Here is a 17,964-nt window from a genome sequence, read left to right on the forward strand (position 1 = left end):
TCCCTGCAGGAATTCCGAAAGCCTTTAAGAGGCTAATCTATGCCGTGAATCTTCACGTGAAACACGTGGTCTGCAGCAGGGTTACAAACTTACTTGTCCATTTGAGGTCTTCCGGATGAGTGTTCCAGGGAACAGAGTTTGGGAAACACTGCCCTGTGGCGCTAAGCACGGGTGATGTTCAATGTAGCTTTAATAATAGTAACAGTGACAATAACAGTAATAATAACCACAACAAATGAGAAGCAATGATAACTTTAAAGTGATACTCAGCCTGTGAACGCAAACACCAACCAAGCTCAACATGGACACCTCACTGAGCACGAGGGTCCATTGGGTTAAGCGCTCTGCCCCAACGGGGACCCACAGGCCCACCCTGGACAAGGACTTGAGCAACGAAAGATGGGGAGACCCCATAAAACTCAAACTCATACCATCATTAACTCCACATCTCTGCCTGGAGGGAAAAAAGAGCCCCAGGTACGGCACAATCTGATATTCAGGAAACCAGATGATTCTCTCTAAGCAAAGGTCAAGCGACAACATCAAGATAAAGCTCTGCCCACTGCTTATAATTTGTGACAAGTATATCTCTTGGATTCAGCTGGGCCCATTCAAGCTGTGCCTGGAAACTCCTCCTTTATCCTTCAAGTTAATCCTTAAACTTAAGTTCCTTAGCGTTGTATTTGAACTCTTGGCATTTTAAACTGACATATATAAATAAATAAACAAATAAATAAATACACACACACACAAACACACACACACATCGGAAACATTACTTTCCACAGCTCCTGACCCCTGCAGCTCCATCCACATGTTTAATGGCAGGTGGACACACACGCAAATATATATATATACATATATATGTAATTACAGTATAATTTTTGCCCTCATTAAACTGCATAAATGTCTGGACCAAGTTTTCAAAAAAATAAATCCAAACTCTCCTTCCCGCCCCACCCCCACCCCGTCTGTGCTCCAGGAGGCTTCACTGAAGATTGATTACCGCCCAGAACCGGAGCTAACCCTCCTGGGCTGCCTCCCGCTCTCTGGCTGCTGGGATCTCTTATCGGGCTGCCCATCTCCTACAGTCTGTGCTGGCTCCCACTGACCTCAGCAGGAACTTGGCTGGAAGGAGGAGACGGCTCCCCCTGGGGAGGCGGACAAAGATTAATTACTCCCTCATAGTTCACAGAGCTACTGGGAGTGTGGCTCTGCCTGCTCAGGGCAAAACCACACCCGCAAAATCGGAGAGAGGAGACTGCGATTGTGTGAGTGCTAAGAACAAGCGAGGCCAGATAAAAATTTGAATTGTCCCCACATTCAGATTGGTGGTGTTCACAATGGGTCAACTGACACTGAGCACTGAATGTGGACTCAAGAATTGTGAAAGTAAAGAAAAGTGGGTCCCTGACTTCGAGAAACTCACAACCAGATACAGACATGCCAGTGCTGTGAGGAGGTGTGAGGAGATACAGAGAAGTGTGAGGTCACGTAGAGAGGTGTGAGGTGATATGGGGAGACGTGAGGTGGTGTGAGGAGCTGTGAGGTAGTGTGAGGTGGTGTGAGGTGGCACAAGGTGGTGTGAGGAGCTGTGAGGTAGTGTGAGGTGGTGTGGGAGGTATGAAGTGCTGTGGGAGGTGGTGTGGGAGGTGGTATGGGAGGTGTGAGGTGCTGTGGGAGGTGGTGTGAGAGGTGTGAGGTGGTGTGGGAGGTGTGGGGAGGTGTGGGGAGGTGTGGGTGGTGTGAGGTGGTGTGGGAGGTATGTGGGTGGTGTGAGGTGGTGTGGGAGGTATAAGGTGCTGTGGGAGGTGTGGGTGGTGTAAGGTGATGTGGGGAGGTGTGAGGTGGTGTGAGGTGTGAGTGGTGTGGGAGGTCTGGGAGGTATGAGGTGGTGTGGGAGATGTGGGAGGTGTCAGGTGATGTGGGGAGGTGTGAGGTGGTGTGAGGAGGTGTGGGGAGGTGCTAGGAGACATGAGGAGATGGGGAGGAGGCGGCCTGAGGGCAGCCTGGGAGCCCCGGGGAGGGCAGCAGGGGCAGCGGAAGCCAGGTGAGGGATGTGCACTTCCCTGGGGAGAGAGCGCAGGTTTTCCGTGGAACTAATCCGGTCAGAAACCAGAGGGCCAGGGCGGGGACCAGAAGCAAAGGGCTGGTCTGCGGGCTGAGAGAGACGATGAAAACAAGGCGCAGGTTTAAAGGCCCATCCGAGAGAGCGCGCACACCAGCGGCTCCCAGGTCTGGGGGTTGGGAAGAAATGGGCAGTGACAGCTAAAGGCCACAGGGTTTCTTTGATAAAAATGTTCTAAAATTGGCGGTGGTGATGGTTGCACGACTGTGGATACAGTGCCCTTAAATGGGGATTGTAAAGAGGGTGAATTCCGTCACAAAGGAGCAGAAAGAACAGGAGGCCCAGAGGCAGTGGGCACCCGGGGGGTCAGGCCTGAGAGGCGCCGGGAGGGAGAGGCCAGGGTCTCCATCAGGGCATCGGACGCTGCGGAGGGAGGGTCCAAGGGGACAAGGGTGGCAGGCCCTGGCCTGGCCCAGCCGGCGCCTGCAGGAGGAGGAAGTGGGAGTGAGAGTTAGCTCGAGAGCAGCAGCTTCTCCTTCTACACGCGCTCGTGAAATGAGAGAGATCATCCAAGGGTGCAGGACCCATTTGTAAGAGTGGGAGACCCAACCATAACGTGGCAGCCTGTGGGCCCCAGAACGGTAGAGCAGAGGGAGGCAGAGGCTGGAGGGCAGGGGGCGGAGGAGGGCGCCCTGGGGAGGGAGGCACATGGCTGGGAAACTGAGGCAGGAAGGAGGGGGCTGAGGGTGTGTCAGGGGACCGCAGCAGGAGGCAGCCGCCTGCCCCTGGACAGGGGCCCAGGGGGCGGGGAGGTCAGGATGGACCCTGGAAGTGAAGGGAGAGCCCCAGCTGCCTCTTGGGGAAAGGAAGAACAGTTGTGGGAGGGCGAGTAAAGGAGGGCCGGCCTCCTTCCCCACCCCGCCCCTCCCCTGGGATAACACCAGGCCCGCGGGTGGGGAAGATGCGAGGACAGGAGGCCAGCAGGGCTGAAGACCACAGCGGCCAGCAGCAGCAGCTTCCATCAGAAGCTCGGTCGTCCCGCGGAAAAAAAGCCCTTTCCACCAGTCGCAACTTCCTTTTGGTCTCAGCATCATTTCTGCTCTTTAAAAAGTCCACCTGGAACTAATACCAACTAGAGGGAAGCTAGGTGACTTCCCGAAGACCTACTTCAGGTCTGGGGACGCCACTGATGGACCCTGGCTCCTCTGATCCTTGTTCAAGACTGACCCAGGTGGGCATGACATGACGCGCAGCGGAGGATGCCCCCGGGGAGGGAGCGCCCGCCCGGGACCAGCTCTGCCCCCCCCCCCCCCCCCCCCCCCCGGGCAGCTCAGGGCCCCCTCCCCCAGCTCTGACCCGCGGCCCTGCCCCAGGCAGCTCAGGGCCCGCTCCGTGACCCCAGGCCCTCCGCCTCTCCAATGACGATGACGCAGGAGACTGGCATATGACGTACTTGCTTCGACAGCCGCAGAAAGGCTCTCGGAGCAGCCGCAGGACCTGCCTCGGTGCCCCCATAAATCGCAACCCATGGCGGTCTCTCGAGTCTGTCCCCACCCTGGGAGCCCCGCCTGCCCGTTGCTCTCCCTCTAACCCAAAGGGGCATTCGCTGTCTTAATCATTTCCCCAAGGTCATGTTGGCTGCTCCTGGCAGAAACAGCCCATGCGATTCTTTGTGGGTATGACAGTGTCCCTTGTGCGTTCGGCAAAACTAACAAAAGTCACCTCTTGTGTCCTCAGAGGCAGCGTCTGTGGCGACTGAATGCAGCACTATGCTTGCAGACTCGCGCTTCATTCACACCGCTCTGTGCAGCCATTTTGCTTTTACGAATCCCCCAGAGCACGACCCGCGTCTCCGTCTCCACCTCGGGGCGCCGCCCCCTTAGAAAGGGACAGGCAGAGGGGATGCCCCACAGTGCTCCCGCCCTCAACAGGGGCCAGCCCCCAAAGCCCGGGCGGCTCCTGGCGCTGCGAGCCGCGGCTCCGCGGACGGGCGGGCTGCGGCCCCGGGGAGCCTCGCAGACACCGCGCGGTCGGAACTCCGTGCACCAGGCACGGACTGGAGTCTGCAGGAGCCAGCATGGCCCTCTCCCTCTCTCTCCCTCTATCTGACTGACACACATACACACACACACACACACACACACACACACACACACGATTTTTAAAAGTATGTATGCAAATTCCTTTGAAAATGTTACAAATTTATGGTGGGTTGAAACTTTACTAGAAAATACATCACATACACACTAAGAAATAACGTAGCCAATACTCGTGTACCCACCATGGAGCCCAGTCAACCTTTAACACTGCCACGATGCTCCAATTGTTAGTCTTTTTCTTTTTTTTTCAGAGGGAGACCAGCCCTGAGCTAACATCTGCTGCCAATCCTCCTCTTTTTGCTGAGGAAGACCAGCCCTGAGCTAACATCCGTGCCCATGTTCCTCTACTTTATATGTGGGATGCCTACCATAGCATGGCTTGCCAAGGGGTGCCATGTCCACATCCGGGATCCGTCCGAACTGGCGAACCCCGGGCCACAGAGAAGCAGAACGTGTGCACTTAACTGCTGCACCACCAGGCCAGCCCATGTCTTATTTTTAATAAATAAAAATAACACCACTGAAGGCCCCAGCATCTCTCCCTGGTTCTGATCCTCCCTGGTCTGCAAAGCACCCGCTCTCTGAATTCGGTGGTGTTACGCCCAGGCAGGCTTACACTTTGTATGTGTGCATGTATTCACAAACACTACGTGGTTTTTCACTTCATTTGAAGGTATTAACATCTTCCATACCCTGCTCCAACTTGCTCGTTCACCCATCATGACGTGTCTGTAATGTACAGATATTGAAACACACAGCTCTAGTTCATGCCTTCTCACTAAGGCACAGTATTCCACTACATACTGGCCACAGCTATGTGTCCATCTCTAGCACAGAGACATCTAAAGATGGTTAAGGGTGTGGACTCTGGAGCTGGCTCACCTGGGCTTGAATCCAGGCTCGAGCAATTATCAGCTGTGTGACTTTGGAAAAGTGACCTAACCTCTCTGTGCCTCAAGCATCTCTTCAGTAAAATGAGACTAACAATAGAGCCCACCCCAGAAGATTTTGTGAGGATGAGGTGAATGAATACACATAGAGCACTTAGACAAACGCCTGCCACCTAAGAGACTCTACATAAGTGTTTATGGAAGTGTGGCTGGCCCTGCTGTTCTTATTATTAGTCCCTGTGTATGTTCTCAAACCATGATTCTAAACACACAACTACTAAACTGTGACCCTAGATGCTTTCTTGACCATAAAAGGAACTTTCATACTCACAAAGGTTAGGAACCACTGACACATTTGCTATTTGCTCTTGTGGTCCCCCTGTGCTGCCCACTTCCTGATATATTGGGGAAATTATGCAAACTCTGGCCCTGGTCTTCCCGGGTGACAGTCATGAGTCAGCTGCCTCATTCTGTTTCCACACGAGCATCCTCATTCGCCAGAGCAAGGTGACACAACCGTCGGAGTCCCTGAAACCCAGACGTAGGGTTTCTCCCCTTCTGCAGCGGTCCCTGAAGCAGAGCAAGGGACAGCTCTAGGGGACTAGCATTTCAGGCCACCTCTCTGAGACGGCGAGGGCGACGTCTCTATGTCTGCAGACACTGTCCATCCTTTTAAAGCCATGGAACCCCATGAAAGAAAAAGGAGCATGCTGTTGATGCCACATAATTCTGCCAGCGGCAGCCTGAAGCCAAGGTGTGTGCTCTGTGTCCCGGGCTGCCTAGGTGCAGATGCCCCCAGGGAGGCGACTGGGTCCGGGGTCAAATCTTCACTGTGTCACCTCCTGCCTTTGAACTTGGCAAGCACAGAGCTCCAGGAGTGAGGCGGGCTTGCTTCCTGGGCCCATGCAGACCCCGGAACACGGACCCAGCACTCAGGCGAGCATCTTCACACGTGACCCCAGGACCAAGAGCGACACTGCCTTTCCTCGGAATGTCTGCAAAGCCCAGCACCGTGGGAGTATTCTCGGCCTTCTGCAGCCCTCCTGAGAGCTCCACTGTCCTGTCCAGCTGACCGGGGACCTAAGACCCCTCCTCACGCATGTGTGTGTGTGCACCTGTGTGTCTTATCCCCACAGTCACACTGGGAAGCCCACGAGACAGGAGCTGGCCTCACACCTAGCTGGCCCGACCCCAGCCCATCCAGTAAACGATAAAGGGGCAGAGGTCCCGCAAAAGAAGCCTCCACTTGCTGCCTCTCCCGTTCCCAGTCCCCCGTCCAGCTGAGCCCCTCTCTCTCCTCCACCCCTCCATCGGCTCATGAGCCTCCCTGGCCTCATGACCTGAACTGTGACTCCATCCACCAGGCCTACACCAGCCAGGCCGCCCCGAAGCAGCCTGGGACTGATTAAGCCAGGCCAGGCAGGCAGCCCACGCAGGGCAGTGGGGCCAGGGAGGCCCTCAATGTCAACCTAAAGACACACCAAACACAGGCCTTCAGTTTCCCTGCTTTTCTGTGTCACCACTTGTCCCCTGAGAGTCTGGATTCAGGGGCGTGGCTGAAAGACTGCCATGAACCTGCTCTGCTCAGCCCTGATGGACTCTCCACATTTCTGGGCCTCCGTGTCTATCTGTAAGATAAAGGGGTCGGTACAGACATTCATTAGGGGGCCTCCTCCTTTTAAAGCTCGATGACATGAAGACCCTTCCCAGACGGCAGCCTGTGTCCCCGCCCCGGGCGGCCCCACAGGGTTGCTGTAGCCTTGCTTCTAAGTGGGCATGGGCCCCACCTGAAAGGGAGGAAGGGAGGCGGCCCCGCAGTCCCCAGCAGCAGCCCGGTCCTGGCCACCCGCTGGAAACCCGCCCTCCCACAGGCGCAGGTGGAGACTAACAACTCGGTCCAGCCTCCCTGGCAGGATTCTCTCTCCAGCCTCATGCATGGAAAGGGCTGTGGCCTCACAAGGTACCATTATGGTTATTATGTTTCCGAACCGCTCCGGCCACAACTGCAGTTCATATTTACCAGCCGGGGCCCTGCCCATACTTGTTCCAAATGTGCTTAAATAAGCTCGCCCATTATAGCACGGAGGACACTGTTCTCAGCCTAGGAAGCTCAGCTGGGGCTGCACCCAGCCAGGCCCGAAGGTTCCGTGAAGGCAGGCCTCCGTGCCACTGCAGCAGTGTGTCCTGTCCCACACTGTACCCTGATCCTTAGGGCAAACTATGCACAAATGACAAAATAAGTTAGCAGTGAAAATGCCTGTTGTTTTTTTTCCCTCTGCCACAAAATAACTTTCTGCTTCAGAAGTGAGGAGGATTCTGAGGTTTCCTGGAACTCTTGTCCTGGCTGGGAGCAGTTTGGTACTTGTTATGCACCGAATGTCTGTGTCCCCCCAAAACTCACGCATTAAATTCTTACACCCCAATGTGATGGTATGAGGAGGTGGAGCCTTGGGGAGAGGATTGGATCCTGAGGGAGGAGCCCTCATGAATGGGATTAGTGCTCTTATAAAAGGGACCCCCAAGCGCTCCCTCTCTGCCTTCCACTCGGTGAGAACACAGGAGAAGTCGGCAATCTGCAAGCAGGAAGAGGGCCTCACCAGATCCCAGCCGGGCTGGCACCCTGATCTCGGACCTCCAGCCTCCAGACTGTGAGAAATAACCTTCTGCTGTTTAAGCCCCTAGTCTATAATACTCTGTTGGAGCAGCCCGAACAGACTAAGACAGTGTTAGATGATGCTCCATGTATCCTGACCTGAGAGAAAGGCCGGCGGTACCTCCTTGAGAGGAAGTAACACAGTGACAGGAACTGCTTGCTGGAACCGAGACCTCAGTCTGCCCCTGGAGCTGCCAAGCAGAGCCTGTGGGACAGTGACCAGGATGGTGAGGGACAAACTCACAGCCCATCAGAAACAATGAAAGGAACGGGGTGTCCCACCCTGAGCAGAGAGGGCTCGGGGACTCGGGGAAGATATAACACATGCCATCAGATCTGTGCACAGGCGTGTGTCAGGGGAGGAGGGCTGACATTGGCTCTGTGTGGCCCCGGGGTAGGAACGGGAGCTAACTAGCCTTCCCCCCAAGCACTGCCTTTCTAGCCTGATGTTGGTCTGCACCGCAGGAAGCTGCTGGAACAAACCAGGGCAATGAATTTGACTTATACTTAAACAGTAGCAAAAGCCACTGGTTCTTTTCAAAGCCTGTATCGTAGAGGAAGAATCACAGAGATGAAGGAGTGAATTAAGCCCCCAACCTTCTATTGGAAACACTGCACACTTCACGTCACCACTGTAAAGACGGTCACTAAGTAACATCGGCCAATGGCACAAAGGAGACATTCTTTACCCAGTCTGTCTTCCCTGCTCAACGCTAAGTCCCATGAAGGCAGAACCACGTTTGACCTTAAGCCGGTTTGCACAGCATCTAGAGAATAACAGGCACACACAAACCCGTGATGAAGCAAGCTAAATGTCCATCAGCGGAGGAGCGGGTCAACAACTGTGTCCACGCTGACAATGGAGGAGTCCCCAGGCCTAAAAAGGAATGAAGCACTGACATACGCTACAGCACGGATGAACTTCAAAAACATTATGCCAAGTGAGAGAAGCCAGACACGAAGGGCCACTTGTTGTATGATTCCTTTGATGTGACATATCCAGAATAGCTAAATCCACAGGGACAGAAAGCAGACGGGTGGCTGCCAGGGGCTGGAGTGAGGGAGATGAGGAGTGACTGCTTAATGGGTATGGAGTGTCTTTTTGGAGGGATGAAAATATTCTGGAACCAAACAGAGGTGATAGTTGCATAATAATGTGAATGCACTAAATGCCACTAAGTTGTACATATTAAAATGGTTAATTTTATGTTATATGAATTTCACGCAGTTTAAAAAACACACTTGCTGAATGAATGAAATGAGTCTTCTTGTTCCAGTCCAAACCTGTGTTACCACGTGAAAGCTGGGAGGACGAGGACCTCCGCGTGGACAGAAGTGCGCCATCTCATCAGGACAGGAGTGCGGTCCTGACCGGGGCCTGGGCCGTGGGGAGTCAGTGCTGCTCACACTCATTGCTCTGTCTGCCACTGGCCAGGCACAAGAAACGACCATCACATCACCTGATGGGCAATGTGACCTCTGACAGCTCTTAGGTGTGGGAAGCGGGCAGAGCGACATATGAGGTAGGGTGTAGCCCAGGGAGCTGACTCCATTGTGTGTAGACGTTTACTCTGTGTATTACAGACTGCGTAGCTTAGCAAGCATGTCTGCCCTTAAAAGGGGAGGGAGGTGCCAATGACGTCATAAGATGTCCAGCCTATCAAGGCCCCAGGTCTGTGTACTCAGCCCTCGGCAGGCAGGGGAGAGGTTGCCTTTTGTGCGCTGCGGTGGCAAGTGGCTCATGGCACTCTCTTTTCTGTTTATGTCTGTCCTTTCCAAGAGTCAGTGGACCTTCCAGGCAGAAATCCCAACTTACTGTCTCTGACCCCAGACACCTGAGTGCAGGTGATCGATAAGATTTGTTCAGAAAGGACACTAACCACGAGATGAGAAGCTAAAAGCCCATTTCCAACTTGCCCCAGCAAGAATAGAATAAAGGTGGGGTGGGGGCTCGGAGACAAACACTGGGTTTGTCCTAATCTTGTCCCAAGGACCAAGTGCAGCCCACAGCCTGTTTTTGTATGGCCTGTGAGAATAGTTTTTATCTTTTAAAAGAGATGTTTAAAGAGAAGAAGATGCAACAGAGGTCCTGTGTGGCTCACAGGCCTGAAACACTGCCGCGGGCCTGTCTCCACGTCGTTTCTTGCGGCCTCTGCACGTGAGTCTGAGGACATGAACCCACTTGTACAGTAAAACAGCCTGGCCTTCACCTGTCCTCCTAGGTTAACAGACTCCAAACTGTAGCCACAGGACAAACAGAAAGCAAAATATTGACAAGCCTTTGCAGACCTCCGTGAATGCCCACGTGCCAGGTATTGTCCGAACTGTTTGCTGAGGCTACTTCTGTCCTGAGAAAATGGACCTGCCAGAAAGTCAGGGTGGAGGCAGCGCCACAAACCAGGAAGAGGTCCTCTGCTCTCATGGAACCGCAGGGCGAGCAGGAGCCACTGAGGAAAGCAGCTCTCGGGATCACGACTGGCTGCAAAAACCTAAGACTCTCTCAGTGATGTTCTTTTGTTTTGTCCATGTTCTTCTCTGTCAGCCCGTTCCACACTGCCCCACCCATCACCTCCAAGGTGGTCAGCTTCTGGGTAATTAAACGAGGGACACATCACAGCCCTCTGTGGGAGACTGCTGGACACAGCCCTGGGCGACCCACCTGAGGAAGGAACCGAGCCTCCGGACAGTGCATTCTCCTGCCTCCCTGCTGGGCCCCGCTTGTGGGACCCAGGAAAGGCAGGGAGAAAAACCCTGTAGGCGCGAGTGCATGTAGGACCCAGACGGAGGCTCCCAAGCCACGGCTCTGTGCTCGTTGCACAAGGACAAAGCTGGCAGCGCAGGTCGGCCTCGCTGTTGGGAAATCAAGACTTCCTGGTCAATGGGGGTGGATGTCTTATGAGAGTCTAATTGTTCCCACGAGCACGGAGGGCATTAATGAGACGAGGTTCACCTGAAGTTGGCAGGTGAACCCTATGGCACTGAGGCAGCAACAAGGGGGCAGAGAGAATAAAAGGCTAGTGCGCTGAGGGGAGATCCTGGGCAACTGGGCTGTTAAAACGAGAAGGCTCCTTCCTGGGGGAAATTTTTAGAAGTAAAATTAGGAAGCTACTTCCTAGGGTGCTGGTAATGGGTGCAGACTGAAAGCAATAAGGAAACTTCTCTTGGTCGTGCATGTGCAAGCACTCACACACATACAGGCACACACAGGCACACGGGCATGCCCTCACACACAGGCATGCACACACGCTCACATAGGCAAACGTACACGGGCATGCATACACACAGGCACACACACGCAGGTATGCACACACACTCACACAGGCACATGTACACAGGAATGAACACATGCGCACACACATACACTCAAGTCTGGCATCTGTGAGCCCACTGAGTGACCACAAGGAGCCAGTGCCAGGGGCCGGGAGGCCAAGGTGTGGTGCACAGAGCTGAGGCCACGCATATTCCCTGCCCGTGTGACTGTGTGGTCTTGGTTTTGAAGTAACTGAGGCACTTGGGGACTGGCAAAGGCTTGCCTTGTGTGTTCCTAAGCTTCTTACTTCTTTGTAATCACCAGGAGGCCCAGAAGCTTCCCTCTTCACGACTCCTCGATTAGGGCGGGCACACAATAGGTATCCGGTAAACACTTCTTGATTAAACTGACTGCCAAGAGCCACAGTGAGTCTTATCCTCAGGTCCCCCCTCCCTTTTCCGGGGGTGGAGAGAGGGTCCCTGGGTTGGATCTTCTGCTGCCTCCAGTTCTCCAACAGCAAGGAGAAGGCCTGTGGCGCAGTTGAGCTGGGGGTGGTATGCACAGCACGCACAGGCTCAGAGACGCCGGGCCTCGTCCTGGCTCTGCAGGACCCCAGACAAGTCTCTGGAATTCTCTAGGCCTCAGCTGCCTTATCGGGAAGATGAAGGGGCGAGCCACCGGACCTCCGATCCCTTCAGCCCTCGGTCTCAGGAGCCGCAGTTGTGAGGAACTGCTGACTTCCATTCTCTCCCTGAGGCTGGGCCATGCATCACTGCCAATTTACAAACATAAAAGTTGCAACCTGGTGGCAAAAGTCATGTTGATGACATGGTGGGTTGATAAAGGGCAGAGGCAGAGCTGGGGCCTGACCTTCAGGACTGTGGTTTGCTGTCTGAGCAAGAACCTAGGTTCCGCTGTCAGGACACGTCGAAGGAGCATCTCAGCGGAGGGGGAAGAAGAGCGCAGCGATGTGGCGCTGACGGCACCTCCTTCACCGGCTCCTGCCCGGGGCGGGGGCACTATGGTTTCTGTTTTCCTGGTAAAGAAGGTCAGTAACTGGCCTGGCAGCCACACGAGGGGCAAAGCCAGGATGTGAACCCAGCTCTGCCCACAGGGTCCCTTCCACTCCCAGAGTAGCCTCCTCATTCACAGGCCTCTGCTGGCCCACCTTGAGCCGCAGGCCCCTACCATGAGCCACAGGCCCCCACCATGGGCCTCAGGCCCCTACCATGAGCCACAGACCCCCACCACGGGCCTCAGGCCCCCACCATGGGCCGCAGGCCCCCACCAGGGCCCCCTTGCAGCTTCCTGGCTGCCCTCTAAGGCGTGATACAGTGCCGGCTCCTGCGTCAGCATCCATTAAGCACACTACCTCTTCCCCCACCAAGAGGGTTCACTTCTCCTTTCCCTTCCTCAAACTATCCTACTGAAATGGCAGGAATTGGTCACAGGCTTTGAGACAAGGTTGAATGGGGAGAAGCTAAGCCTGCTGCATCAGACCAAACTCAGGAACCCCAAGAGTCTGCGGTGCAGAAGCGTAATTCCGAGGGAGAACAGCTGGGTGACAGAGCCGCTCACGTGTTACCAAGCCCACTCCCACACCACCACCCTCCACCCCCTCAGGACCCCCCACCCCAGCTCTGCAGACAGACCTGCCTTGCCCAGGGCCACCCTGGCACAGAAGCTGGCACCTTTGCTTCTGAGCCTCTACTCTAGAGCCTGGTGATAGGGGCACCACAATACCTCATGCAGAGACCCCCACATGCCTCAGGTCTCGGGGCCCTGCCCCACTCTAAGCCCCACTAAAAAGGCAAATTAACATGGTGCTAGAAGAACGGGCTCTGGAGGAAAGGCGGCGGTTCAAGCCTTGGCCCCACGACTCCTGGGGCAGCAGGTCCTGAGCGGGAGCCCGGCTGACCCCCAGAGTTCACACCAGGGCCGGAGCTGGAAACAACAGGTACTCAATACTCCGTGTTCCAGGGAGAGCCCCAAACATTTGGGATCAGGTGGACACACACCACACACAAGGCCTGCTAAGAGTCGGCAGAACCAGTCCTTCCAGCACCCACCTCCCCGCCTTCACAGCCTGTATGAGAAGGTGGAGAGCGGAGAAAGAGAGTCAGCAGCCTAGTGGCGGGAGAGCACTGTCACATGGGAGATGATGGCCCTCACCCCAGGTCAGTGAGGAGAAAGCTCCACGGGAACTGCTCAGGCGGATTAGGAAGAAAGGGGACCCGGTCCCCACCCCCGGGATAGATGCTTGCTGAGCTGGGAATACACAGGCCCAACAGGTGTAGACATCAGAGCAAAGTGGGTTGTGGAGAGTGAGTCGTGGCAGAGGCCAACCTATGCCACATAGGTCTGAGGGCACCTGGAACTCAGAGGGCGCTATCTGCTTCCACCAGTGCTTTCTGCAGGTGGCAGTGCCCCTAGGCAGACAGAGAACGAAAAGGGGCAGATGGGGGCCTGGAATGAGACACTGGGTTGGCACCAGCCCATAATCTAGGTGGCCCCATTGGAAGAAGGGCCTGGAATGGAAGGAAGATGGGCAGAGGGAGCCAGGATAAAGTTGATCTCAGGATGCAGACACGGCCACATGGCAGAGCCACCCAGAGAAGCAGAGAGAGACCTAGAGGTGGACAGGCAGAGTTGCCCAGAGGTGGAAAGGCAGGGAATCACCTGAGACAGCCCTGCCCGCTCCCTGAGCCAGCCCCAGGAAAGCCAGGTTCTGAAGGGGGAGGGGAGAGGCTAAGAGCACAGGACACATCCTGCCTCTCCAAGCCCTGGAGCTCTAAGCCCGGCCCACGCTGGATAGGCGCGGACAGATTTACGCCGGATGGAAAGCTTTAATAAGTGAATATGACTGGAAAGCTATAGGATCTGCCTGAGAGATCACTAGGGGGTGGAAAGAGACTTCACCTAGCAGAATTTTAAAATAGTGATTTGTGAAAAAAGTCAATCAAATTGAGCATGCTCAATTATCGGGTTACCCTAAGATGTGTGTCATTGGCAGGCAGGGGCTGCTTACAGCTGCGCAGGGTGTGCACTGCACGAAGGCATCCACCAAGGTGGGTGGTGGAGGGAGAGGAAGGCCTGGACCACGGCACTCCAATGTCCAGGACACGTGTACTCAGAGCGGTGCCACACAGGCCACAGGGCACTGCAGGCAAGTTTCTGCATCTCTCTGAACCTCAGAGAAGAGAGTAATGACACCCTTTTTACAGGGTTATCAGTAAGGCTTAAGTGACAGGAGTAAAGACATCTCCGGCACACGGCCAGGAATAAGGGATGTGATAACAGAGAAAAGCTTCCTCCCCTCTTGGAACCCCCTTCCAGTTCATTCCCAGTTCCAAACTTCTGCCACGCTGCTCCCTTCCCTCTGCCCTTCCCCCCTTCCCACCCAGCCTCCTGGCCACCAGAGCTGGTGCAAACCCACCTCTTCCTCGAGGACTCAGGTCCCACCAAGTCTCCTAAACCTTAAATATATGCGCCCTTAAACTCCTTGAGTCGTTACTTAACTGGGTCATATACATACTTTGCATCTCCCCAAGCTGAGGTTCAGCTCCTGGAGAACAAGGTGTTACCTGTAGAGTAGAGCATGTTTCCCACTGTAAGAGGTTTCAAACGCTGTACCACCAAGGATAAGCCTTACACTCAGATGTCACACGTGTGGGTGTGACTCTGGGCTCCACCGTGCACTGGCAGTGTGACCTTGAGTGAGTCATTTAACCTCTCTGATCCTCCTATCAGGACTTTCTTCAGAGGGTTGTTGTGGGGAATTCATAGGACAACCCGCTTAGAACTGTGCCTGGCACATGGGACATGCTTAATTGTGAGCCGCTAACCCTCTTCCCTGCAAAATCTGATTTACTTGCTCTGAGCCAGGGCCCAGGCAGCAATAATTCTTCAAGCTCCCCTGGTGATTCCCCTGGTTGAGAACCCTGACTGAGAGAGGCGTGTGGGAGGCGAGAGGAAAGCGGTTTATAACTCCCCAGGAGTCTCAAGAGGATTTGTCAGGAAGCCAAGGAATGGCTTTGCTCTGCCAGGGTCTGAGATGCCAGCGCTGAGGGACCACCTTCTCCCGCCGGCCACCCTGGAGACATGTAGAAAAAAAGAGCTGAGAGTTGTTCAGAAGCCTGGGCGGTGGCTTGGACCTGTCAGCTTGAGTGGCTGCTGGCCTGGTCACTCTTTCCCTCACTCAGCATTTACTCGCCAACCAGCAGATGGTGCAGAAAGCATGCAGGCCTGCCCCTCACGCAACTCCCTGGGCAGAATTTGCATGTGATGACCAGAGATCCACAGCAGTACCCCATGTTTCCCTTTTTTTTCCCCTCAAAAAGGGGCAAGAATAAAGGCCTCAATATGCAATATGACCATTCCCACAGTTCTTGAAGTAACACCAACCCACCTGCCTTTCGTAGTTTGCTGGAACCACCCCTTTCGATCCAATTAAAGAGCTGGAGTGTCTGCAATGTGGCTGACTGCCTGAACTGGTTTTCGGCTTAAAAGTAGTATTTGGACAGATCATACACATTACTCGTGGGCTGGAAAATATGCTGATACATTGGACTTACAGAAGGCGCTGCAGCAGCTTCATTTTGCTAAGAGTATAACAGCTACTAAGTAGTACATATGCCATTTTTTAGCCAAAAGTATTTCCTCCAAATTTTCAGTCAGGGGCTCCCACCACACCAGGGCAATCCATTCTCTACCTTTTCTTTTCTTTCCTTTCTAAATCAATGACATTTTCTTTTGGGAAACAGGGACACGGTTAAAAGGAACGGAATACCTGCTTGCACAAACCCTCGGGCCATGAGACAGCTCCTAAACCACGCTCACCAGGTGACACGTTTGGAGCCTTCTCCTTGGGCAGAGGCCTAGTGCAAATGGACATTTTAGTGCTTGGAAAGCTAAGGGGAATCAGAGATGATGAGGGTGGTGGCCTTGTGTTATTAAACCTTTATGCAATATTTTACATAATATTTGCAAAGTACTTTACAATTACCGCACTTTCATTAAGTCAATGGCCACAGAAGCCAAGTTAATTCGCACGTTCCCCCATCAGCTTATTAACAACATGCCTCATAAAATGCCTCCTGCGTGCCTGTGAAAGAGCCCCAGTCAACTTTCACGGCTTCTCCCCTTGGGCTCTCAGATGAGCTCCGACGGCACCCTGACTCCCGCGGCAGCAGCTCGGCAGCTTGGTGGTAAGCCAGGCTGTTTTGTTTAGCAATTCTGTGGAATGAGTTAGTAAGCCGGAGTTCAGCAGGATCCTAGGCTGGAGGTTCAAAACATCTCATCCAAACCACAGCAGTCCCGCCCTGCCGTTACTCAAAACAGCCAGCGTCTGGCCCAAATCTGGAGGCCAGCGCGCAGAGGACCCTTCCCAGTTGGGAGCTAGGTGCTTTGGGATGAGGGCATGGAGGAGAAATTGTGGAGCTGAAATCTCTCTGGTGGGCACACCTCCCATTGGTACCAATTGGGACGTGCGCACAAAGACGCGGCCGCGCCCTGCGCAGAGAGGACCCCAAACCCACTGGCTGTGGCCTCCAGCCCCGAGTTTCCTTCTCCGCTGCCTTTTTCGGGAACAGGAGGGCGTTACCTGGGAGAAAGACCTGCAGGTAGGACAAGGCTCAGGCGACCCCACGACCAGTGCCTCTTCCCCGCCCCATCAGCCCTGTGGCTCTGGGACCAGCCCGGGCGGCTGCCGTCGCCCCCGTATCCGGCGCCGCGCGGGGGCCACCCTGCCAGGTGAGCGCCCAGCAGGTGCCTCCCGCCCGTCGGGGCTGCTTCCCGCGACTCACCTGCGTGAAATACAAGTTCATGAGCGTGAGGGTGAAGAACTGGAGGCACACGGGGAAGCAGTAGAGCAGCCAGAAGACGAAGGGGCTGAGCGCATTGGCCGCCACGAAGTCTTTGAAGTAGAAGGAGAAGAGGACGGTCCGCAGAGAGGCCCAGAAGAGGCAGAGGAAAAGGAAGACGCTCTGGTAGCTGAGCCGTTTGTGGCGGTAGCGCAGCACCAGCCAGAGCTGCACGTAAATGAACACGAAGAGCAGCGAGTAGAACACGGTGTAGACGATGGTGAGGCCGAGCTTCACGTAGGGGGGCACGGCCGGGGTCAGCGTGGGCGGCAGCGAGTCGTTGCGCAGGGGGTCCCACGGCGGGGCCTCCATCGGGCCGGGGGCGCTGCGGCGCGGCCGGGAGCGCTCGGGCCTCATCGGGGCTTGCGGCCGCCCCCGCCGCCGCCCCCGCGGGGGTCTCCGCGCATCGCGCTCCGCCCGCAGCCCGGCGACTGGAGGAAAGAAAACAAGCCGCACTTCCTCCCCCGGCACCACATGATTCACTGGGCGGCCTTTGTCTGCTATTGGCAGCCGCGCGCCCGCCGCCCCCGCGCGCCCCCGCGCGCCCCACCCCCGGCAGCGCCGCGCGCCCCCAGCCCCGCACCGCGCGCCCCCGCCGCGCCCCCCCGTCCCGCCCCCGCTCCGCGCGCCCGCGTCCCGCCCCCTGGCCCGCCCCCGCGCCGCGCGCCCGCGCCCCGCCCCGCGCCCCCCAGTCCCGCACTGCGCGCCGCAGCTCCGAGCCGCCCACCTCCCCACCCCCCACGCAGAAGCCCCCGAGCCCGCGCTGGTCCCGCTCCGCCCGCTGCTGTGGGGACAGAGCTCTGCGCCTCGCGCTTTCTGCTGAGGATTACTTCTTGTTTTGCAGAAGTTAATTCTTTTCTCTCAAAAACAACAACTTTGCAAGTCCTTTTTTTCATGAAAAAGAAAACTTTGCCAGTCTGGTGCTGTGAACTGGCCGGCGTTTTTCCTTGGACGTCTCATGCTGGGGTGATGTTTATTTCTAAATGCAGAAATGCCAAAGACAGGGTTTGTGTTTTTGAGATCAAGCGTGCACACTCAGAGTGAGGGAAAGAATGGTCCCTGCGAATGCTGCCTTGTCCCGGTGGTAAGGAGGGCTGTTTTTCCCCGGGAATCCGCACAGTGCGCCCCATCCTCCCACCCCCG

At 55.4% G+C, this 17,964-nt stretch overlaps 1 protein-coding gene across 4 annotated transcripts in view; it reads right to left on the reverse strand.

Moving 5' to 3' along the window:
• GPR137B (G protein-coupled receptor 137B) overlaps positions 1-17,366 on the reverse strand; it is a 55,743-nt gene extending 38,377 nt beyond the window's left edge. Inside the window, exon 1 of one of the 4 annotated variants that reach the window (XR_011496235.1) lies at positions 16,765-17,364. Coding sequence is in view for 3 of the 4 variants with exons in the window: in XM_044758616.2 (XP_044614551.1) it covers positions 16,765-17,178 (414 nt within the window). In the remaining variant the exon portion in view is untranslated. Of the gene's footprint in view, positions 1-16,764 lie in introns of all 4 variants that reach the window. The other 3 variants (XM_044758616.2, XM_044758612.2, XM_014846537.3) reach the window with 3 other exon arrangements.
• Between the last annotated feature and the right edge of the window lie 598 nt (positions 17,367-17,964).

The sequence above is a fragment of the Equus asinus genome, chromosome 2 (assembly GCF_041296235.1).
Source record: "Equus asinus isolate D_3611 breed Donkey chromosome 2, EquAss-T2T_v2, whole genome shotgun sequence".
NCBI lineage: Eukaryota > Metazoa > Chordata > Mammalia > Perissodactyla > Equidae > Equus > Equus asinus.